This window comes from Poecilia reticulata, chromosome 18 (genome assembly GCF_904066995.2).
Source record: "Poecilia reticulata chromosome 18, P_reticulata-male-v2, whole genome shotgun sequence".
NCBI lineage: Eukaryota > Metazoa > Chordata > Actinopteri > Cyprinodontiformes > Poeciliidae > Poecilia > Poecilia reticulata.
Genome location: NC_088847.1, coordinates 11,064,232 through 11,089,470, shown reverse-complemented (window position 1 = coordinate 11,089,470; position 25,239 = coordinate 11,064,232). Strand labels below are relative to the sequence as shown.

At 38.4% G+C, this 25,239-nt stretch overlaps 1 protein-coding gene across 2 annotated transcripts in view; it reads left to right on the top strand.

Moving 5' to 3' along the window:
• LOC103475972 (polymerase (DNA directed) nu) overlaps window positions 1-25,239 on the top strand; it is a 52,918-nt gene that overhangs the window by 24,685 nt on the left and 2,994 nt on the right. The window contains exons 19-26 of one of the 2 annotated variants that reach the window (XM_081600032.1): window positions 8,890-8,947; window positions 11,045-11,122; window positions 14,549-14,660; window positions 17,891-17,973; window positions 20,407-20,538; window positions 23,951-24,061; window positions 24,280-24,358; window positions 24,769-24,836. In XM_081600032.1, coding sequence (XP_081456158.1) covers window positions 8,890-8,947; window positions 11,045-11,122; window positions 14,549-14,660; window positions 17,891-17,973; window positions 20,407-20,538; window positions 23,951-24,061; window positions 24,280-24,358; window positions 24,769-24,836 — 721 coding nt within the window. The remainder of the gene's footprint in view (window positions 1-8,889; window positions 8,948-11,044; window positions 11,123-14,548; window positions 14,661-17,890; window positions 17,974-20,406; window positions 20,539-23,950; window positions 24,062-24,279; window positions 24,359-24,768; window positions 24,837-25,239) is intronic. The other variant, XM_081600033.1, reaches the window with a different exon arrangement.

The following is a 25,239-nucleotide window of genomic DNA, read 5'->3' as shown; positions in this document are numbered from 1 at the left end:
AGTAAAAGCAGGAGACATAAAAGCAGCACTGTGAGAAATCAGTTGTGCTGAACAGAGAAAGAAGTAGGTCTGCGCAGAGCTAGCTCATGTTTTGATCTAAAAAATGGAAAATGCCATCCAGTCTGTGTGATCCGCAGTGGTGGCAATATCTGCTGGTGCTATGCACTTCTTTTTCATTTCCTTTAACATGTTAATCTTTTGTCTGCTATTTTGGTGGTTCAGTATGTTTCTTTCGCAGTCATAAACATTGCCTGTCTTTTCTACTATATGATTATTTGTATAACTTTCTGTGGAGATCTTTGCCTTTTCCTTCTGCTATTCATTCTTTGAATCCGAAGAAGACAAACATGACACCTAATTAGATTGAACTTCCTCCTGCTAATTTTCTGTCACAAACTCAACAACATTCTCGGCCCCAGTCGTTTAAGTAGGATTCCACTGTTTCATTTGTTTAGTTTTTTTTTGTCGTTCTTTGACAGATTTGCACAATTCTCTCTCCTCTTGTTTTACTAAAACAGTGAAACAGTTTTTGACTTGCTGCTCTGTTTCATATCTGAATGTTAGAGCGTTATTGGTGCTGTAGGATAAACGAGTGGAAATCTGTGACAGATTGACACTGTACAAGAAACATAACGTTCTTTACCTTTCCTTTGTGAGCCCAGTTAAAATTACCAAAATATTATATTATTGGGACCTGCCATAGAAATGCAAAGGAGAGCATTGAAATGCCTTGCAAAGCACGGAAGCCCCCTATCATTGGGGCCTGCCATAGCATTACATAGGGAAGAGCAGTGACCGGCTGTCAGGAATCTTTTACTCAACGGATTTGAGTGGATAAAAAATAGCGGGCAACCTGGTGGGAGTGCCACAGTAGAAGAGAACGGTCAAGATCCCTCATCTGAGATTAAAGACAAGAACATATCATGAGGTGCGTTTTCAGGCACGTCCCACCGTGTGAAGGCCAAGGGGAAGACCCAGGACACGATGGAGGGACTATGTTTCTCATCTGATCTGGGTACTAGTGGACCATGTGGCTAAGGAGAGGGAAATCTGGACCTCCTTACTTTTTAACTAAATGCATAGGTTTTCTCCAGGTGCTCTGGTTTTTCCTGCCTTCGGGAAAAAAAGTGATTAGGCCAATTGATCTCTTTTAAATTTACCTTTGTTTCTTGCTCACCAACTGTTGGAGACATTCTATAAATGGACACACTCTTTAAACTAAATGCATAGGTTTTCTCCGGGTGCTCCGGTTTTTCCTACCTTCGGGAAAAAAATTGATTAGGTTAATTGGTCTTCAAAAGAGCAGAAGAAATCTTATGTTTTTTGAACAATAACAATATTTGTTGTTAATCAGTTGCTAAGAGATTAGCACGTTTTCTGGTAGCAAAGTGCCACAAAGTAAACATCTGGCTTTTACTTTTGCAAAATTTACCAACTGGAAATTTATTGTGTCTAAACAGATTAACAGTATTTCAGAAGAGCTAACCTTTCATAAATAATATTATTATTCATTATTAACAGTTAGTTTGGTTATTAATTATCGATGCTAACGAATACATATATATATATATATATATATGTATGTATTTGTTGCAAAAATAATACAGACATTCATCATAAAAGTAAAAACATGATTTAGACTTCGTGGCAGTTCGTTAGCAGTGATAATTAGTAACTATATATATATATATATATATATATATATATATATATATATATATATATATATATATATATATATGGTTACTAATAAGTTATATATTAATAACTTGTTATTTATTATATATATATATATATCTTGTTAAGTAGCATACAATAAGTAGTATTTCAAAAGAGCTAATCTTTCATAAATTATATTGTTGCTTGTTTTTAATTTGGTTATTAATTATTGCTGCTAACGAACTGCCACAAATTAGTTTTATGATAAATGTCTGTTTTATATTTACAGCAAATTTATGTTGAATTTTCTACCAAATTCAGCAAATGCACAATTATTGTTTAGCATAAGATAAGTAGTATTTCAAAAGAGCGTAAGAAACATTATGTCTTTTGAACAATAACAATATTTGCTGCTGTTAGCTGTTGCTAAGAGACGAGCAGGATTCTGGTAACCAAGTGCCACAAAGTAAACATCTGATTTTTACTTTTGCAAAATTACCCAACTGTAAATTTCTTGTGTCTAAGCAAATAATCAGTTTTGTTTAATAAAAAAAAACTCTTGTTTGTAAATTACGTATTAATTTGGTCTTAAGAGACGAGCGTTTTTTCTGCTTAACGAACTGCCACGAAGTATAAATCAAATTTTTACTTTTGTGTTGATGTCTGTTTTATATTTACCGCCAATGACGGAGAAGAACAACAAGCATTTTCTCTATTCTACCGTATTCATCAAATGCACAATTCTTAAGTAGCACAAGAATAAGTAGTTTTTCAAAAGAGCAGACCAAATCTTGTTTTTTGAACAATAACAATATTTGTTGTTGTTAGCTGTTGCTAAGAGATCAGCAGGATTCTGGTAACCAAGTGCCACGAAGTAAACATCTGATTTTTACTTTTGCAAAATTACCCAACTGTAAATTTCTTGTGTCTAAGCAAATAAACAGTATTTCAAAACAGTTTTGTTTAATAAAAAAAACTCTTGCTTGTAAATTACTTATTAATTTGGTCTTAAGAGACGAGTGTTTTTTTCTGCTAACGAACTGCCACGAAATATATATCAAATTTTTACTTTTGTGTTGAATGTCTGTTTTATATTTAAGACAAATGACAAAAAAAACAAGCATTTTCTCTATTCTACCAAATTCACCAAATGCACAATTCTTGATAAGTTAGTAGTAGTATTTCAAAAGAGCAGAAGAAATCTTATGTTTTTTGAACAATAACAATATTTGTTGTTAGCAGTTGCTAATCCACTGCCAGAAAATGAGCGCAATTTCTGGTAGTGGATTAGCAGTAGCCTTTTTCCTAAAGTAAGCTTTTTAGATTTTGTTTTGTTTTGTTTTGTTTTTTTTGCTATGTTTATCACACGGAATGGAGAAAGTCAATGTAAGACAACATGCTAGTGATTCCCCACATGCCACTGGCAGCATTTAGGTTAACATTAGCATTTTGACAAATTTTAGGTTATACACTAATTTTAACATACTGAATGGAGTAAGTCCATGTTACTCAAATGCTTGTGACTATCCACGTGCTATTGATTACATTGTAGCTTACTTTGGCGTTGATGCTAATTTTTAGCATCAGAACCCTGGGTTCCAACCGATGGGCACATTTTTGTCAATGTCTCGTCTGAACAAGACCTCCAATAATTTATGCAAATAGCAAACTTCAATTAATAAACGGGATGTTCTATATTCTATTCAGTTTTAGGGTTCAGTATTTTACAGAAGCTCATTTTGACAAGTCGACAGAAGTATGTGTTGATAAAAAAAACCCCACAAGCTTCCTTTTAATGAACCGCTCATTTTAACTACAGCGCCTGAAGACCAGAAGTCATTCTGTGGGCTGAGCAGATGGATTTTAGTGGGTGTGGTGTGTGTTGGTGTTGCTAATTCGTGCATGCATACTTGTTTGTGTGCATACTGTGTGATGAGTTATTTAAGTGGTGCTGTGTAGATTGAATTATACCACACCAGTTCAGGGATTCAGTTAACCCCATCTGTTTAGCAGGAAAATGCACTTCTGAGAATCCATTTCAGTCTGACTGCAAACCTGATTTGTGTCACATATATATTCATGGTGATGCAGGGGCAAATTTATAGTAACCCTATTACTCAGTTTGTGGTCACAGATCGAGTGTAGTCATTATAAGATCCACTAATGCATTAATCTTAACCCATCAATTCTTGTGTGCATACTTGTTTGGGAATGCAAACAAGTATGCACCTAAAATTCCAAAAAGATGCTTTGAAGCTTGTGGCTGCAGCGTGGCAAAATGCAAAATATTTCATAGCGTATGAATGTTTTTTTAATGCAGTATGTCTTGCATGTTAGAATTCTTCCTTATAGCGTATAATGCTTAGATCATACTTTTGTTTTATTAAATAGCATGCATTCAGAATCAAGTTGTAAATGAGCAAAAACAAAACTCGTCTTTTGAACAAATTGTTTTGTCTGTGGAAGATACAAAAAATTTTTTACATAATAACAAACTAGATCAACTTTGGAGAAATCTTGAGCAAAATGCACATTGAACAGAGAATAACCGAGCACTTTGTGATTCAGTTGAGCGTCTCATTATGGCTAATTTGCACACTCATTAGCACAGGGACAATATCACCTGTTGTTTCTTTATTTGCCGTCTACCTGCAAATGACTCCAATTTCCCCAAGCTGCCATGAATATTCCAGCCAGAGCAGATTCAAAATCGCTGTTCTTCACTTCGTCAGCGCAAGCAGATGGTTTGAAATGATGCATCATTAATTTGGCTTTTTGGGGAAGCCAGTCGCTGCGTCATTAGACCATTGTGAGCTGTTATAAGGGGAAAAGAGGGAATAACATGCAAAAACGTTGGTTGTTGAAAACTTGTGATAAGGTACTGATTAGTGCCAGAGGTGGAAAGGCAGCATACAAAACACCAAACACATCTGCATGATTAAGAGGCTATTTCACCACACACGCACACACACGCACGCACACGAGGCAACAACTTACGCCATTGTGTTTGGCAATCATAGCTCAGACACTTTACCGAGCACCATGTGTTCGAGTGCATCTCCCCGACAGGCTAATGAAGTGCTGTTTCTGGCGTTTCTGTGGAGCATAGGGTAATGCTTTCAACAAGTAGATGTTAGCGCCGTACATCTGAGACACTGATGTAACTGGAGGGAAAATGAGAGCATCGAATGCGTAAATAATGTGAGTGTGTGTGTGTGTCTTCTAGCTCGGGGTGTGTTAAAAATGTTGAAATGTTTGTGCATTTCTGCAGATATGTTTGTTGTGTTGAAGTAATTGAGTGTGCATTGCACCCGAAATGGAAAGATATGGAATGATTTTTTCACACAAAATCACACAAAAGCGTGAGAATGACGAAAATAAATGATTAATATATTTTTTATTTTCGCTGTTTTCTTTTTTCATTAAGCCAAGCCACGACTAAAATGTTACTAAAATTGAATCAGTTCTCATTCAATATAGAAGCTAGAGTGTTTCAAATATCTTAATTAAAACATCACCATCTCATCAGGCTCTAATTTTTTTGATTCAGGTGTGTTGAACCAGGTGAACTTAGAAACCGTGCCGGACTTTTGACACGTTACTCTAGATCAGGGGTGCCCAAGTCCAATTCCCTAGACTCTAGGGAATTGAACTTGGACTCTTGGGCCTAGAGCTACTGTCCACCAGACTTTTTATTCATCCCTCCTCTAACATTCCCGAGTCACGGCTGAATTCCCCCATCAGCATTCAGTCCTTCAGCTTAATGCTGATGACAAGTCATTCACATGTGTTGATGAAGGAATGTAAGAGTTACAGGACGGCAGCTCTCGAGATCTGGACTTGCTGGCACTCTAATATAGATCGGATGCAGCCTGGGAACAACTCATTCCACAAGCTTTTCTAGGGGATTCAGTTTTGTGGACTGGGATGCCAATAGAAGAAGGTTAATGTGGCGTCTGATGAAGCATTTCTACAGCAATTTTTACCCAAAAAAAAAAGCCCTAGTACTTCACAGCATGACATAACCTCCCCTTTGCCTCACTGTGGTTATGACTGCTCTCTCACATATTTATTCTGTTTCAAACTGCATCCTCCTGCGTTGTTTGCTGTTGAAAACTCAATCTTAATCTCAATTTAACAAAATACACAAGTTAAAATACCAATAAGACAATTACATTTGGTCGGACTGAAAAATGCTTTTCCAGCCAGTGTGCTCTTAAGCAACCAGTTGCCGTGTAGATAGTGTCAAATAGTTGCTATGGAGATCTGATGACCCCAAGATGCTCTTTTCTTCAGCGGGCTTTGCAGATATTTTTTACCTTCCCTACCATCCTGTTTACTCTGCATAGTAACAAGATAAATCCAGGCCCTTGAACAGCTTAGAGGACAAAAAGCCGTGAGCCTTCGTCTAATGCCATATTTGCCCCAGCGAAACAGAAAGTTGTGGATTGCTAATTAGATTACTTGGTAGCATAAAGTCTAAATTAGAAGCAATGCTTTAGCTCAATTTATTTTAAATAGTTTATTAAGAGTATTAATAATATCTTTTTCCACTGGTGAGTTTGTAAAAAAAAAACAAACAAGCATTTCCTTATGTAGGATTTTTTTTCTGCTCTCAATAAATGTACTCAGTCTAAAAGTTTTTCTTAATTTTCCCCTTTGCAAGTGTGCTTTAAATGAAGAATTTGTGCAAAGACTTTTTTACATCTTTAAATTACCCCATGTCTATATATAGTTCTAATCAGTGTTGATGTCTGTGACCTTGGACATTTCTGCATTGACTGGATTCGTTATATTTATGGACAAATCATATACACACGCACGCACGCACACACACAAGCACACACGCGCATATATATATATATATATATATATATATATATATATATATATATATATATATATGTGTGTGTGTGTGTGTGTGCGTGTGTGTGTGTGTGTGTGTGTGTGTGTGTGAGATTTATATTTCACCAGCAGTTTGATATAAATCCCACACTTAGTTTGTGTCTGCTGAGCAAACTTACCTTTTATGTTAATTTTAAATGTCTTCTTTTTCTCTACATATACTGTAGTCTACATTTGGATTGTTTGATTGTGTTTCTTATCATTGTGTCTTTGATTTCTTCTTCATCTCGTCTTCCTCCTACTTTATTTGAACTTCCAATCTCTATGTATTTTTGTTTGTGTTTCCATCTTTGCCGTCTGATATTCAGATCGTACTTTGCATTTGAGACCGTAAGGTGCGTAACAAACCAAAACACAGACCGCTCACGTCATCTTGCCTTGCCATAATCAAACGAGTTCAGCCAAACATAGAAGCTTTCATCCTGGAGAACTGAATGTCTGAGTTGACTGCCTTGCAGGTAATTTACTGTGGTTTCCATCTTGGATGTAGTGTGAGTGTATTCACATTGATTTATACGTTCATGGGGCTGTGCAGCACAAGTGGAGAAGTTATTTCTTACATACTGAATCACTTGTTACATCACAGGACTGAAAATCCATACAGCCTAACGCTCACAAACCTCCAGACCCTTTCAACTAAAAGACCACAGAGCCTGAATGTGTGTGAGTGTGTTTGTTTCTTTTGTGCTTCACAGCGGTATTTGATGCCCAGTCTTTCCACATCCTACTTCTCTGTTGTCTTTATTGGCATGCACTCTTTTTTCCGCGTCTAGTAAATAATGAATAGGTAGCGGAAACAAGGACATGTTTCTTCTTCTGGATCTCACACATTTTTTAGGCCTTTGCTCTCACTATATATTCAGACTGAAGAGGTGGATTTACACCATGAAGAGAAACACAGTTTTGCTTTTACCTATGTGGTCTCTGTGCCTATAAGATTTTTATTTTTTTTTTTCAGGTTTCCTAATCTATACAAATCTATCATGATTCTGCTCGGGTGTGTTCACACAGGTTTAGATGTCCTTCCCATCTTTGAAAGTGACCCTAAGCATCCTAACATCCCTTTATATCCCCATTCTCTTGCTCTCCGTGTGTGTGTGCGTCGGGGGTTATTTGAAAGGGTGGATAAAATGGGATTAACAGGGATTGAAATGAAAGTGCTGAGTTTGAGCTAGTTCTTTTTCTGTAGTGCATCAAACTGGGGGTATGCTTGAACATTTATGTGCAACAGAAGCTTTATAATTTTAGTTCTTTATCCTTCTTTTTAGAAGAAATCCTGCAAAATGTGTTGAATGTTTAAACAAGAACTCCGATTGCTTGTTGGGTCCAGGCACATTTAAAGAAATAGCTTTATGTAATTATTGTACCCTTTTCCTCTATTGGTTGTTCTAATCTCCATTTAAGCCAGTGTACTCTGAAATTTGTCCGCGTGTGAGAGCTGATCAACCTTTGAGTGACCTCCTGCTTATAAATGGAGTTACGTTACCTCTTGACTGTACAGAAGAATACGAGTATATATTGGATTAGATTGTTGTAAATGAATTTGTGTGAGACATGTGACTTCTTTGCTTCAAAGTTTGTGGCATTTAATTAATGTTGTAAAACTGTCTAAATTGACTTCAAATCTGAGTCCCACGCCAGGGCTTTTAGAAATGTGGGGCGTGCCAGAATAAACCTGAAAAAGTAACTGCGGACATTTAACCAACTTCACAAAGCTTCTTCACCAGAGACAAAATGGGTCAATTTTAATACCTAAAGCTATGGTGAGTAAGAAGACTGAGTCTGGGCCAAACAAAATGTAAAGGAAGAAGGAAGCACAATGATTATTATTTAAAGTTGGGGTTTTAATAGGTTGGATCTGAAGATGCTGCACTGCCAGTGTTGTCTGCAAGCAGTAGTTGATACTTTTAGCACCTAATGTCAGGATGTCAGGATAATTATTAGCCAACTTCTTTCCTTCAGGCAAAATGGTCCAAATTTTAGATTTAACTCACTCTAAAAGTAATAAATTTAGCAAGTAGAAATGTTTTTGGTTATCCGAACTGCTTTCAAACAGGAAACGTTTATTCTGATTGGATGTCAGACAGTTGGTAAAATGACATAACACCCGTCTTTATTCACACTTGATCCTTCTAATAAACTTCATTGTTTCCTTACTGTGTTAATAGAGCTTAATGAGGATGTCTGCAGTTCTATACAGCTGACCCTTTCATTCTCATGTAGAGCTAGATTAGTTTCAACTACAGAATAAGGTATCTTAGTAAAAATGCACTGTTACCTGTTACCTCTGTTTGACTGATAAAGTGTTTTTCTCCTCTTAACTAGAACTTCCAAGCCTTGCCAAGGCAGCCGCTTCAAATCAGCCAGAAGCAGTACATTCAAGGTAAGGCACTGCCATTCCTATTCACACACACACACACACACACGCACACCCACGCACACGCACACACACACACACGCACACACACACGCACACGCACACACACACAGAGGAACATCCCGAGCACACATTTCAGAGGATGAGGGTGTGATAAATGTTGAGGCGTGTGGCTGTGTGTGGGCAAGGCAGTGATCTCCTGAGGTGTGCAGAAACTGACGAGCAGGGAGCCAGAAAAGAAGGTTTATGAGGATAATAAAAGTCTACAGCCGCAGTCTACAGGGTCCTCTGCTAAAAACTCTCAACGGCGTCCCACACATCTCTGTCTCCCTCCAGTGTGGCCTTCGATTTACTCATTGGAAGTTCATTGGAACCACTCAGCTGCACACAGTAATTGTCTAAAATTGCAGGCTTAGGTAATATGATGACTCAGCACCAAATCTAACAAAAAAGAAGCCCAGAATATCCGTGAGGCTAGGATGATCACTCTTAGCCTCTAATCATTTTCTCATTATCTTATCTTTTGTTTGTTAATAGGTTAATTTACCATATCTAATATATGTAATTATCTCGAAGGGACATAGTCTATCTATTGTATGTCTAACATTCAGAAGTAATGGCTAATACAGAATAAGCTACATTTATGGTATCTAGAAAACTGCAGATATTCTTAAGGGATAGAAATGTTGAGCCTGTTCATGACAGGCTCTACTGTGGGGAGCTGTACTGCAGAGCAAGTGGGAGGGTATCAGCAGTGCATACACAAGCATTATTGACAGTGCTAAGACCCTCCCACCTGACTCTGATCGGTTGTTTCTGCAGATGGCAGTAAGACCAAAGGAAGAAGGTAAAGGAGTTTGATTCATTTTCCACAAATTATCTGTATGATGTTGGGACATAGTGACAGTTTTAACAAATATGTGAAAAAACAAACAAACATTTTTATAAAAGTTATGTATTTCAGGCTTAAAGTAAGGGAGATGTGATCTGAGTCAGGAAATAGCTACTCACCCAGCTGCTAAATGTGCTTGATAAGGGCCACTGTGCATTTTTTAACCAATACTAACAAAATATAATTCACTCTTAGAGAACTGTAGGAACCAGTTCAGTTGAGATTCTGCTATGGCAATTAACTTTTCTTTAAAACTCTGCATATATTATTATGGGGCCTGACTTATTTGACACGTTTTACATCAAACATATATTTTAAATGACTTACAGTATGATGATGTAGCTGAAATTTTCAGTCTATCAATGGCCAGTCTGAATCTGCTTGACAGATGAGCTGCTTCTAATTAAGCACCGTGTTAATTAGTTTCTATAAACTCCTGTTATGCGGAGGATGTCGTATGAATAAAACCTCTCCCCATTGGTTGACAGCGCAAATGAAAAACAAGAGAACAGAAATCGGCTGGTGCGTTGAACAACAGAATATGTCCGTCCATCTGCTGATTTGACTTGCAGATGGACGGACACTGACATGTTGCTGCTCTAAGCCCGACCTCAGCATCTCTCTGACTCTGACTCTCAGGGCTCGCTGTCATCAGTCCTCCACTGCTTTCATCCCTTCTTCTTTCTCTATCAGTTATCTATTAGAAGGAGAGGTTTAGACAGCGATCACAACAGTTTCGTACAGTTCCAGTTGTACATGTTTACAGCTGTGTGTGTGTGTGTGTGTGTGTGTGCGTGCGTGCGTGCGTGCGTGCGTGCGTGTGTGTGTGTGCGTGCGTGCGTGCGTGTGTGTGTGTGCGCGTGCGTGCGTGTGTGTGTGTGCGCGCGTGTGTGTGTGGGGGGGGCCATGTTTTTGATGTCAGCAGCTCTCTAGTGGTGTATGCGGTTGCAACAGCACATACAGTTTGCTTAATTATGGTTCGAGATTAGACCAAGTTAACCACTTTAAACAGTGTCTTTAACGGTAAAATATCTTCCGTCTTTGTTGGACTGACTAACAATAACTGCTGTAAATGCAGATGCTGTTATGTTCCTTATAAAGCTAACCTTGCAAGTAGTTATTCGAAGTTAGTGTTAGACTCTATATGTTTCATGTAGCGTTGAGTTTGCTGGTGTGACTCTCATTAGCCGACGATTGTTTGATCTTCACAGGAAAGGAGGAGGAGGTTGTGACGATTCATCCTCGAGACATGTTCATTCCCCGGGAGGGCTGGACTTTTCTTGCTGCTGGTAGGATAATATTTTGTTGTGTAACATATTTCAGTGCCATTTTTATCTTGCAGTACTTGCTGTGTATTTACTACAGAGCAGTAAGCCTGAAAGAATATTTTGAAATATGATCTATTCTTGATTAAATATTCAATCAACACACAAAGGTGTTCCATAAATAAATTGTAAAGCAACACCCATTATCCACCTGCTAAAACAATAGGACTGAGGTATCACATTCTCTGTGCACTGCAATGAAAAGAGTCAAATTTCACTGTTTGATAAAAGAAAGGAAATTAAGTGAGCTGGAAGATGGAAGGTAGGAAGATGAGTGATGTGTACTTAGTGTGCCAAGTGGCTATGACTCTTAATTGTCTGTGGACCAGTAGATAAATTGCATAATTAGTTGTTCTGGTTTGAGAGTTAATGGCTGAATATTTTGACTGTAAGGTTAATCTGAGTTCTGACACTTTGAGAGAAGTTCTTGTGAACTTATTCCGGTGAAATACATCCGGTGTTTGCCGTTCAGATTTACGGTCACCCTAAAAGTCCCCCTGTCCTGACGTGGCCTCTGTTTGGAAAAGGTCATTTGAGTCTTTGTCGCTTGCCTGTGTTGCACCAGCCAAGGGAGCACGCCGGGACACTGTCAGCCTGAAAAAGGTTTGTCTGCTGCTGGGTGTCTGCTGGGCCTGACAGAGTCGCACTCTTACATAACCAGACAGATAAAACAGGGTTAGCTGCAGGATAGGAGAGAGGATGCCACATATGCGCACACTGAGTTTGGACAGAGTTGCATTGTCATTCCAGCAGGCATAGTCATGTCCTCAAAAGCACAAACACACTGACCGCTTGGGTTTAGAGGAGATAAGCCTGTCATAGGAATTAGGTTTTTCCCTCAAAGAAATGCTGCCTTCATGTTCAGTCCAAACTGTTGTGCAGAACCGTTCGTTTGCCTGTTTTAGACTTTAACGCTACAGATATTAAGGCGTTTGCGGTCTTTACAAATCCAGACATCCAAAACCTCATTCAGCATGATAAAGTTTGTGTTTCTAACGACAAAGCAAAACTTTAAAAACATTCTCCCTGTGCTGCTGCAGGCTGTGTGTTCGTGTTTGTTTATTTTTTAATTGTCTGAACTCAGATATTTTCTGTTCCCTGCTGGTGTGTGGGAGATTTTGAGAGAGAGAAAAAAAACCAGAGCGTAGCCAAAGTGAGAACAAAGGCATTGCGTGTCCCCTGTGGATTCCTCCTGAATCACGTGGCCAGCTTTGGTTTGGGTCCCTGGAAGAGATGAACACATGCAACCGTTCTGAGGAGCCTAATGCAGGGGACCATAGTTAGAGGACAACCAACAGGAACATGGTTCAGCCATCTGCTAAACCTAGACTCCGACCTTCTTCTGTAAAATAAAACATTCTGCTTTATAAAAGAGTTCAAGTGAACCTCACTTAATTCTCATCAACATGTTTGTTCTCATCTTAAACAAGTGGCAGGAACGTTTGGATGGGAAAAAAAAGCATTATAAGTTAATCTATCTAAGTTGAGTCCACGCAACGTGAATAAAATAAAAAGTGAACTATTTGAAAGTGGTGAGGATTTTGGGTGGTAAAAGTATAGCATTTTAACATTACTCCATTTCTGCTCAAGCAAACCAAAACGTTTTGAACCATGTCAAATAATGAGACCATGTATCTTTAATGTATGTAGTAAATATATTACAGCTGATATAGGCAGAAAAAAAGAAGAAATTTAGCTGAGAATAAAATTTTGGATGAGTTTAAGAATATTGTTTCCCGTGGAAAAGTCTTGACCACATAGCTTATTCACACGTAACTTTTAATATCAAGATATCTTTGCTATATAACTTATGTACAACTAAATGCATTTCTTTTTATGCATTTAGTTGTACATAAGTACAACTAAATGCATAGTTGTACTTACATAAAATTTTCTTTTTATTTACATAAAAAGAAATGCATTTAGTTGTACATAAGTTATATAGCAAATGACCAGATTATGACCAGATTACGATGAATGTAATCTGGTCATTGTGAGTCTTAAAATGTGGTCTGTGGTCCAGAATATAGAAGCAGTGTGTGAAAAACTAAACTCAGTAAAATGTCGATTTGCTTTTAGAAGCAGTAACTTGATTTCAGTGCCCTCTGTATACGGCCTTATCAGTCCCTCTGTGTTTGTTTAAAACTGACTGAATGCTGTCGTCTTTAAGAAATGTTGCTGTTCTGTATTTACCTTTTAGACTTTGACGTCTGAGGGATGGATTTAGAGACGTTACCTTGCATCCATATGCATGGGTTTCTTTATTTTGTCTGCTGATCAATTCATTCCTCCTGAAAGCCTTTGTACGTCCACCACAGCCCACAAGAGGCATTTTATACAGTCAATAAGCACGTTGAGCTCTTAAGCTTTTATCTATGAGCTCTGAGCTTTGGTGTGCTGCAGTGCATCACCAAAGGTTGTTCAAGGGAATATGAATGATGATGTTAAGAGACATGAGTAATGGTTGTTCAAATGTTGTTTTAATATTGGTACATAAATCATATTTTGAGTCAAGATAAATGTAAAAAAAGTTCAGATTTCTGCACTTTCCGATGAATTTTAACGAAGGTGACAAACCTTAAAATGAGATTCAACTGTATCTTAAACCTCTTTACTTGCTGCTGTTTGGTGTTTTGTTTTTTTTTAGCTTGATTCCAATAAAAAAAGCATTTAGTTACGTATTAGTTCAATATATTAGCTTTGATGTTAATCTGGTCCAGATTTAATGATCTGCCTTTAGAGGCGTTTGCAGGAAGCCAGAGTTATTTTTATCTAGATCGATATTCAGACAGTCTCAGATATATTCAGGCTTTCAACAAGATCACATATTCATATGTGCTGTGTGTGTCATTTCAGCCCGCATCATACTGGACATGAATCGTTTTTCTTTCTTTATAGCTGCCTCTTTTCCTCACATCCCGGTCAGCAATATGTCTCTGAACTGCCAGGCTGGCTCAGGGGAAGTGCTCTGGAGCTCATCAAATATTAATAAGACGGTATCTTTAGAAACTTGCTCGCTTATGTCAGCACAGCCAGAGCCACTTGTATCTTTTTCCTTATCTTTCACCTCATCGTCATCTCTCAGAGCATCTTATTTCTCTCCTTCCACCCAAATCTTACAAGATCTTTGACAGTTATTTACCTGACAGATATTTTTACTGTTTGGTATTTAGAGATGTTCTTCATCAGTATGGTTATTTAAAAGAAAGGAAATATGTGAAAGACTAGGAATTCTTCCCAAAAAATTTGAAAAATGTTCAGAAAACGTGAAAAAATTTTAATCGAGACATTTTTAAGTGATTACAAGAAAGTTTGGCTCCTTACTAGCAAAGCACAAAGAGAATGAGTGACGACTTTAGGTAGTAACCGTAAGATTTGTGTTTGTGACAGACTTCTGCCAGGTGGAGCTCCGCTTGCTGGCTCACTTCTCCTCGGACCCGGAGCTGCTCCGCGTTTTTACCGACCCGCAGGCCGACGTCTTCACCATGCTGGCCTCTCAGTGGTGCAACCCCTCACACACACACACACACACTCGCACAACCCTGATCCCCCTGCCAAGGTGACCGTTGCCGCGCCGCAGGGAGTCTCCGATAGTCTCCTTCTCTCAGACTCACCATCTCCTTCGCTTCAAACGCCTTGTTGTCATGACGACCACGCCAACTGTCTCCATTTCTATGCCCAGGGGGCCTCTGGGATTGTCACCCTGGTGATTGCATTGTTTTGCTTTTGATGTATTTTAATGACTGGTGTGTTTCCTCCTCCTCTCCAACGCCGTGTGTGTGTGTGTGTGTGTGTGCGTGCGTGCGTGCGTGCGTGCGTGCGTGCGTGCGTGCGTGCGTGCGTGCGTGCGTGCGTGCGTGCGTGCGTGCGTGAGTGAGTGAGTGAGTGAGTGAGTGAGTGAGTGAGTGAGAGAGTGTGTGCGTGCGTGCGTGCGTGCGTGCGCGTGCGTGCGTGCGTGCGCGTGCGTGCGTGCATGTGTGCGCGTGTGTGTGCAATGTTTACTCGCTGGGTTTATAGTTTTGATCCTGCCTATCAGTAGCTTGTTAAACTAATACTCCTGTCTCAGACGTCTCTGCAGCGTTGACCGACCAGTTAAGCAGATTACCACGTTAACAGCCCTATTCAGGGTTTACACTCTTTTCATCTTTAAGCGTGTTAACTGGTGTCACTTGAGCTCTGCTGGGATTACTCAGTCTGAGCTTCTTCAAAGTTTCCTCTCGTATAGAGTTCACTTCATCTGCTTTTCAAAACATAGCCTTATGCTATGTTTTGCTGAGTTAGCTTTTGTTAACTCAGCAAAACATAGTCTCACGTCTCAACACAGACGTGCAGTAAATGTTCACATAAAACACCTTTTGTACATGTTGTCTCCTAGAAGATGTTTAAAAGTTGTTGTTTTGGAACATTTTTTGCTGAAATAACCGCTGACGACCTATTTTCAGATTTCTGACGTTGCACTATAAAGTTTAAGTTTGTAAAAGAAAGATCCTCCACCGTTCTTAATAGTGGACATGAGTTGCTTTTCCATGTATACTTTGTTTTAGCTGCTTGAACTTAGTCTCATAAAGCAGACATTTTCTAGTTAAAGCCCTGGTAGCCTTTGTCAAACTCCAGATATTGACGTTTGTTTTCGTATGGCATAAAAAATTGCTTTTTTATGCCATTTCCAAAGAAATAGTTTACACGTCAATGACATCTAATGGTGATCCCATGATGCCATTCTTTGCATCGTTTCTCTAATTGAGACTTTTAGACTTCTTTCAGTGGCAGCAAAATCTACGTTTGCAACAGCTCCAGTTGTTTTTGACTATCCGATTGTTGCTTTGACTACACATACAAACAGGTTTGGATAATTAACTATTTTCTTGCAGCCTTTTCTTACTTTATGAAAATCAGATCTGCCTTATTTGAATGTTGTTTTCTCACGTCTTTCCTATTTTGTTGCATCCTCTTTTGTACTGCAGGAGAACAGGTCAAAGGTAGACAAAATAATACATCCCTGGAATTTGGATCACCTTAAAAATGTGTAATTTACACTCATTTTAGAGGATATATTAAGTGTGTCATTAAGTCTGTTACCAGGGATTTTCTAAACAAGTCATTTAATAATTGCTTCTGCAATGAAAATGTTTAGTTTTTAGATAAAACATCTCTACCAGGGGCACTAACAAAGAATAATCTCCCCAAATTACTGTGCAACACCAGTCACTTGTGGATCATTTCCCAGCAGGGGGCAATAAAAATCTAGTACAAGCGCTTCTTTGCTCAGATGCACACAGGGGGGCAAATATTCATCTTTAAAATGTCGGTACTCCCAGTCAGTCACTGTGTAACAGGCGAGTAAACAGAGGAACATATATGGGTGATGAGAAATGCGGCCTGAGAGGCATTTTTTGATTTGATTATGCTTTTGAAAACCCTGGAGCGTTGAGGGTCTTCAGACACACCAATAATTTTGTGAGTTTGTGCGTGTGTGTGTGTGTGTGTGCGCGCGCGTGTGTGTGTGTGTGTGTGTGTGTGGGTGTGCGCGTGTGTGTGCGTGTGTGTGTGTGTGTGTGTGTGTGTGTGGCTGTCTGTCTGTCAACACTGAACAGTGACGGCAGTTTCTCATGAGCCCCTCCAGAAATGCCACTTTGCAGACGTGTCATTGCATCCTGTCTGATCCGCAGTACTACGGCTCTCTCCGAGTCACATCGCATAACTGTCACTGCATGTCCATCTCCGCCACTCCTCTCCTCTGCTCCTCTGCTTCTCTGCTTTTAGTAGTCCTTTATGTCCGTTTTAGCTCCGCGGCTTTTGTAGCGATGTGTATGCATGCTGCTGTCCACATGTAACTTTATCCACACAGCAAAGTCCTGCTCTTGATGTTTTTCCCTCTTTTTTTGCTTTCAACAATCATTCATTATCCACAAAATGTTACGTTTTTTTTTTCAAATATACCATCATATTTTAAATACAGAATCTTTATAGTGCGATGTCAGAAAACTGAAAATTGGCTTATTTTTTTCTTTCTTTTTTTTTTTTTGACAAAAATACACTCAAAAATAACTTCATTGTCAAATAAACTAGACCTTAATTCTTGAAGACATGCTGTTTGTTCTGATCAACCTGAAATTGAACTGTTTGGCCATAATGATGATTGTTACAGTTGGTAGAAAAAGAGGGACGCTCGCAAACTTGAGAACACCATCACCTGTTATGTAGTATGATGGTGGCAGCATCATGTTGTGGGGCTGTTGTGGTGCATGAACTTCATAAAATAGATGACATCACGAGGAAAGAACATTATGTGGAAATACTGAAGCAACATTTAAAGATGTCAGCCAGGAAGTCAAAATTTTAGAGACAATAATTATACGCATTTGGTCAACAGATTAAACGTTTCAGAGTGGTCATCTTGTGTTGGCAAGGCAGCCTATAAATCTGACTCAGTTCTATCAGGAGGAATGGGCCAAAATTACACCAAATTATTGTGAGAAGTTTGTTAAAGGACGCCTAAAATGTTTGACCAAAGTCAAACAGTAAGGAAACCTCTGGAATTGGGGAAATAAATGATCAATAATCTAATTTAGACAATCCTTAGTGACAGGTTTAGTCTAAATGAAAGAAAAACCATCGGAAAACAGGGTTACATTTTTTTTTACACTATATTTAAAAATGTTCAAAACTGACTTTAGATCAAACTCTTATTTGTTATACAAAAATGTAAAGGTGTTTTTCTCTGTCACCCAGGAAGGTGGTAGGTGTTGATGAGGTGACTCCTGAAGACAGGGAGCATGCCAAACGCATCGTATATTCTGTGGTTTATGGAGCAGGTGAGCACAGACCGCCATTCAAATAAGAGGAAAAAGAAAAGATGCACCCTGCTATTCAGCTGAATGTTTGGTCCAAAATCAATAAAAAACTGTCTGAATAACAGTAAGAAATAGACAGAGAACATGTAAATATTCAAATAAAGAAATGGGAAATGTTTGGAAGATACCATAGAGAGTACAATTTGATCCAACAGTTGTATTTTAGCAACAACAAGGTGATTCTTAATGAGCTTTTTGCTGAAAACTTGGCAGACAGTTTATGACCAAATAAAAAATCATACATCTCTTAGGTTACGACCGTCTCTTACTGTTCATAGACTCCAGCTTTTTTTTCAGCTTTTACTTATCCATTGTCCTCATCCTGTACACTTGACAGTATGAAAAGTGCTGTGAAAATAAAGTTTGGTTGAAGGATTTTTTTTAAGACCACATGTACATTATGTGATGAGGAATAAAACGTAACATAACATTTATGAAAACAATCAAAGTGCAAAAAAAATCTTTCACAGACTAATGAGCCAGACAACTTTAAGAGATTACCAGAAATACACTCTTTAAAGCAAAGTAAAAAGATATTGATGCTAATTTTAAATGGGTGCGTTTTCTTGAACATATCCTGGTGTGGACGAACAGGAAAAAATCTGCATCAAGTTTCACCACTGACTTATTGCCAGTGAGTGTAACCATCTCTGTTATATTACTGTTTTAATAAGTTCTGGTGTTGATCAGTTTCTGAAACAGCAAGGTACAGATTTGTCTTTTTGAGTCAGTAAATATTTTATATATTAAAGTTTTAGAGGCACATGTCAAAACAGCTTGTAGCCTATTAAAAAAACTGCCATGCTGTTTAATTTTGGTTTTTGTTTTGAAAGAATTGAGTTTGTTCCAAATGTGTTGCACTAAAATGACAGCTGGGTGTAAAAAGTAAAAGTTTTCTTGGACTTGAAGCATACAACTAACTTAGCAATTGTAACATTAACAAAAATAAATAAATAAATACATTTATTAGTACATTAATTAAAAAAAAGTGTGTTATTGGCACAATAATAAATCTAATAATAAAGCACAATAATAAATCTAATAATAAATAACACCCAATGAATAATCAAATAAAAAATTGCAAGGCAGCACTTGTCACATTTCAACTTCTTATAGTCTGACCAGTTTGAAAAACATAAATCTTAAATTGTAAATAAATAAGATGAACATATTGAAAAAATAAATATGCATAAATTATTATATTTTGTTGAAAAATAGTGCAACAAATCGCAACAGCAAAATATATTGATCATAATTTAGGTGAGTGGGCAACAGTACAGAGACACAAAAAGGAGGAGGACTCAAGGAGATCCTGATCAGCGTAGACAGACCGCTCTTTATGGAAGGATGCGTTGCTATGGTTACTAAATACCAAGGAAAGCGCTCTCCATGAGACAATCAGGCCAGGGAGGAGGGGCACAGCAGCAGCAGCAGCAGCGCTATGGACTCATGCACAGACATATGTACACAAATGGGTCAGAAAATAGTGGAGCAATGCAAAAATGCAATGAACAAAGTGGCAGTCAAAGGTAAACTCTCTGCTTATTAAACAGAACAGATACATATTAAGGTTTTATTGTATTAAATTTGACTGAGCTTGCATGTTTTTCCTTTTTTTTGTTTGCCTCTTGAATGAGCACATCTGAAAGGCAGTAGTAGTTTTCCCATTTCAAATCTACAGTTAAACAGGGACATAGGCGTCAGACACAGGGGCAGGGAAATTGAAAGAAAGGAGGAAAGAAGACATGAAGCGGCGCTAGAGGTGTGAAAGCAAGCAGCACAAAGGGCATCGGTAATTAAGGTCAAAGTTCACCCCAGTGCTGACCTCATTCAGCAGGAATGTGGGGCCCTGCACACACATAAGAGCAAGCAAAACACAACAGGCTCAAGTAAAGACCTCACTTTTGTATTCAACCTCATCAAGCACCTTTTTAAATGTAACAAAGTTGCACAACAGTGGATAATATCTCAATATGAATAAAGAAATCAATACATTTAGAATACGTTCTTATCCACTTAAGCCAATCATAATAATAATGAAATCATTAAAGGTTTTTATTTATTCTCAACACAATACACGTATCACAATGCATTATTCCAGCCACACTCTTAAAGCTGCTCTTGTGAAAAAGACAGTAAAAACTTTAATGGGACCTCAGTGCTTTCTATATGCAGTGACTGATCAAACGCGACAAAATAGACACCAAAATGAAACGGGCAAAAGAAATAAGTTCAGTCTTTTTGGTTTTTAATCTGAATTCACTACTAGTAATTTGAGTGTGTGAGAAAATGGCGTAGTATATTTCAAAGCTATGTGTCTATTAACAGTGAATACATCAAATAGTGTGTTTTACTATAGCCGGCTCTAATCCCACATCATGTTGCTTTGTGTAGGCCGTGAACGTCTGTCAGGGATTTTGGGGGTGAACGTTGAGCAGGCTAGTCGTTTCCAGGACAGTTTCCTCCAGACCTACCGAGAAGTCCAGGCGTTCATCCAGAGAACCATCCAGCAGAGCCACAAGCAAGGTCTGACTGTTTTACCGTCAGGGTTATTAAATATGTGCTCTGAAAACAAACTGACGCTGAAACTAATGTGTAATACGCAGTAGAGCTGCAAAATTAAATACGCTCTTTATCAGCAAGAGACACCACTTTATCAAAAATCAACAGCTTGTTTATCTTAACACCTTCGCTTAAAAGAGGAAAGACATCGGACATATATACACATATATATTTATATATTATATGTAATCTGCTATTTTGTTTTGAGCTGGTGACGCCTGCAGAAATCCAGTTAAAACTGGACCGCAGAGACACTAAGAGCTGTGCAAAGACAAATGGGACCAAACGTATTTCACAGTAGGATAGCAACAGCTGCTGTAAGATATTTCTGCTACAGATGGTTCTTCAAGTCTCTGAATCCTGCTGGATTTTTCCCATGACTGTAGTGACAGTGACAGCAGCTGTCTTCGTCCAATAGCTTTATACATGTTGATTAAACACACTGACAGTCGGGGTGCTCTCTGAATTTCTTACATGCACATCTCCGTGGAATGTGTTTGGCTAAAGAGTTAGGAGGATGTGCTTGCATTGGCAGGAATGAGACAAACTGCCTCGGGTCAATACTTGAAGGGTGCTTCAAGAAGGAGGAGTCGGACGGGGAGGGTTTGATGGTTCAGACGGGACACTTTATTTATATATTCTGACTGAACTGCCAGCGCAGCACACCTCTGACTTGCACATGCTCACACAAAATAGTGTGAAGTCTGCACTTTAAACCCTCACTGAGCTCAGCCAAGACTGGACATGAAGCACAGTGATGTCACAATGCACCAACTGGATCAACTTAATTCATTTCTAACGGCTTCCGTTAAAATTTCAGTCTGTGGCCAAGCAGCTCAAGTTTATTATTCATACTCCAGGTGGATTATTTTGTCCTGAAAAAATGTAAAGTTTAAAAATATAAAGATGCATTTATGTAATTCTGTTTTAATGGAACACTATTGTTAATGACTTCTGAAAAGTATTGAAAAAAAACCGACTAGTTTTGTGGCTAACATCAAAGCTTTAGATACTTTTCATATCATCTTTTTTCATTTTATACATTTCTTTTTTATTTTTTCCAACACTGCTTTGCTGTCACATGCAGACCGGTGCTGCATCGCCCAGCATAGCCCGTCAGCAGCGACACACCCCGATTCCTCGCGCTACATGTCCTCTTTCTCCGGAGGCAGCTCCTTAATCGATGTGCTGTAATAAAATGTTGCACGCAGAATGGAGAGATTTGCGCCTTCTCAGGTGAAGAACGATGATTCACCAAACCTTCAGCTTCAGAAACTCTGCTGGGTTTATCTTCACTACTTCTATTTTATCTTCACTGGCCACTGATTTTCAAATTCTACTTCCTGTCTCGGCCTGATCCCATCCCGAAAATTAAGATAAAACAGTCCTCTGCTTGGCGGAAGAATTAAAGTCTTGACAGCAAATTGTGTGGCTGTCTTGCTGTCTGGACTTGCAGGTTAATTTTTGCTCTCGCGTTTCGGCCACTGCACCACGTTTATAGTTGGCACCTGATAGGGCAATATTTTGTCTAGGAGGATGGATGATGGCAGGGTAAGCGGAGATGAGGGGGAGCGGTGCAGGCTCAGCTGCTATCACATTTGTTGAAAATATATTTTAAAGGGCGGTGTGAAGGTGAGCCCGGTCTCACAATGCAGCTGTAACAGCTGACAGAAAAGGTAGGAAAGCAAACCAGTGACAAAAAATATCAAAAAGGTTTTGCTGATTTTAATTCAGGTGCATTTTTTGTGCTATTGTGTTGTCATGTTTTAAATTTTGTTTGACTTTTTTTTTTTTGTCTTGATGTTAGCGAGTTAAAGCCACCGCTGTGAATAAGATCACTGTTGCTCTTTATATCATGCAAATTTCATCAAAGCTCTTTGGATAAATGCTACAGCATCACCTCTAGGAATGCCAAAGATCATTTTCAAAGGGAGGATTTTCTCTTTCCAGTTTCTTTAAAGTCCCAAAGACTTCAGCTTGCGTCTTCAAACTCTTTGTGGTAAACACGTAAAAACAGACTGGAGGCATGTGAAGGCTGTGAAACGACCAAATCTCTCCTTTTTCATGCTTTTTAGCAGCCCTAAAAGATTTTAGCAGCTTCATGATCATGACAAACAGATCAATTGTGGAGACAGTTAAATTAAAAAAAACTAAAACTTGTTCAGTTTAAAGATACAGCCCAACGATTTATTTTATATAGTAATTATTAATAGGTGGTGCTAAAATGTTGACACCAATTTCATCATATGGCTGAAGAGGACTTTGAAGAAATTAGAAAAAGAAAAGCTGAAATCATTTCTCATTTATGTAACTAAATAGTAATAAAATATTTACTGTAATAGACTGTATTCTTCTTTTAACATTATCTCAAACTTTAAAAAGACAGCAGGGTGCATGAATAGATAGGTAATTAGATATTAATACTCCCGTTCAAACCATCCAAAGAACCTTATGGGGAAAGAAAGAAGAAAAGACGTGTTTTGTTTTTTTGTTACATTTCTGTACAAGCAAAAACATCTGGAGCAGAAAACACATTCCAGCAGGACTTGGGTCACACCTGTCTGCCGACAGAAACACTTCCTGTGATGTTCTTTTACTAACACTCACTAGACATCACAGTCACTGGGCCCCATAACAACGATCACATTCCTTGGGAAAGGTCACCAGAGGTCAACAGAGCAGCAGACTTGTGGTTTTTTGCTCCCTGTTTTGCACCATATTTCTTACTGGATAGTGGATGTTTGTGAGGATGATTGTGTTCATAGGTCATTCAGGTTTCATGTCCTGGGTGGCTTAGCTGACACTAAGGGCTACTGGAGGGTTTTAGGTGGAAAGCCTCATCCATTGTCCAGAATGTTCTAGTCACCCATGTGTACCAGCATGTGTTGGTTTTGCAAACCTGTATGTAATAATGTGTCTGTCCATCTGTTATGCATAACAACTTTTTTGCCTGTATGGAAAATCCCATCCTGACTGTGACACATGGTGGCAGCATTATGTTATGGGCCTAATTGTGCCTGCAACTGTGCTCATATTGCTTTTTTAAATGTTTAAATCATGCATATTTGTATTTTTTTTAAAAATAATAAAATAAAAAAATTAAAAATCTGTGGACATTAACACTTTTTCAAGGCAATAAATGTTTTATTGTGGAGCTCTAAAATATTAAGGAAGTACAAGCAAACATTAAAGAATTTTGTTAGAAACTTTTTGTGAACTGTTGCTTTTAGATTTATGGGTAGTTTTCTAATAAAACTGATTGTCTTCCTTAAGAATAATCTACATCACTCGCCACTCAGAGGAACACCACGTTTAATCTGTGTATTACTGTTAAAATAGCGAGTGTTTTGATTTGGTTTTGTGTTTTTTTTTTTAGGTTATGTGGTGTCGTTAATGGGACGCCGGCGTCTCCTTCCCAACGTCAGCTCCCCGGACTGGGGGCTCCGCATGCAGGCTGAGAGGCAGGCCGTCAACTTTGTGGTTCAGGGTAGGACCTGTGAAACGTTCACCACCGTTCAGAACCGGCTCCACTCTGATCTAGCTGTTGGCAGCAGGTTTCACATTCAGTCTGAAAAGTCTGGAAAAGTCTACAAGTGTTGAAAGAAAGTTGAAATGCATTTGTGCGATTAACCGAAAAATGATTGAATGTTTTCTGCTTTATTTTGAGAATAGACAGGTGTATTTGTGTTTTTTATCTAAATCCAGGCTCTGCTGCTGATCTCTGTAAGATGGCTATGATCACCATCTTTAACCTGGTCTCCTCCTCCAGCTCGCTCTCTGCCAGGTACCAAAAGTAAAAATGAAACTCTGTATTAATTCTCTTTTATTTGTAAAAAAATAAAAGGACTCAACAGTAACATAGGATCTTAGCTTCGTGTGCCTCCAGGTGGTCTTGTTGTCTCACTGGAGAAGTGGCTGAGTCTTTCACACCAGAACACAGAAACAACACACTCAGGCTCCCCAGCCAACTAAATTAGTTGAGACTGACTGCTGCTGCCAAGCAGTCAGCTAGAGTAAACACACTTGAAGCATTCGCCAAATTTATCAGTCTGATCATGTGTTAGCATAGCAATGTGTAAAGTAAACATGGCTGCACTGACGCATTCACTCTGGTTTATTTGCTCTGCTGTCATCAGTAGCTGTTCATTAGCAAATAGTATTTTATGTGCTTCTGATTGTTTTATGTTACTGCAGGCTTTTAGCTCAGCTTCATGATGAGCTTCTTTATGAAGTGGAAGACTCTCAGGTGGAGCAGTTTGCAGGTATACCAGTTTCACCTAAACAAACACATTAATTAAAAAAATATCCTACTGAAAAACAAATATAAACTTTATTATAGGCCCTCTCTTTTTGTTATGTGTGTGTTAGACATGATTGAATTGAATTTTACTTTATTTATCCCTCTCCAAAATGTATTGCTGCAATATTGTAAAAAAATATCACAATATATTGACCACGTGTAAAACATTGAGACTAAATGCTTGTCATCATAATATTAGGAGGCTGATTCAATCTATTCAAAGCCAGATGGAGATATGCTGAAGTCTGTGGCTGCAGTTACATCTGAGGGGGAAAAACCATTTAAACACATATTATATTTCTTCTAAACTTGCTGAATCATCTCTTTTACTTCCTGTGGTTTTCACATTCAACATGTTACTCAAT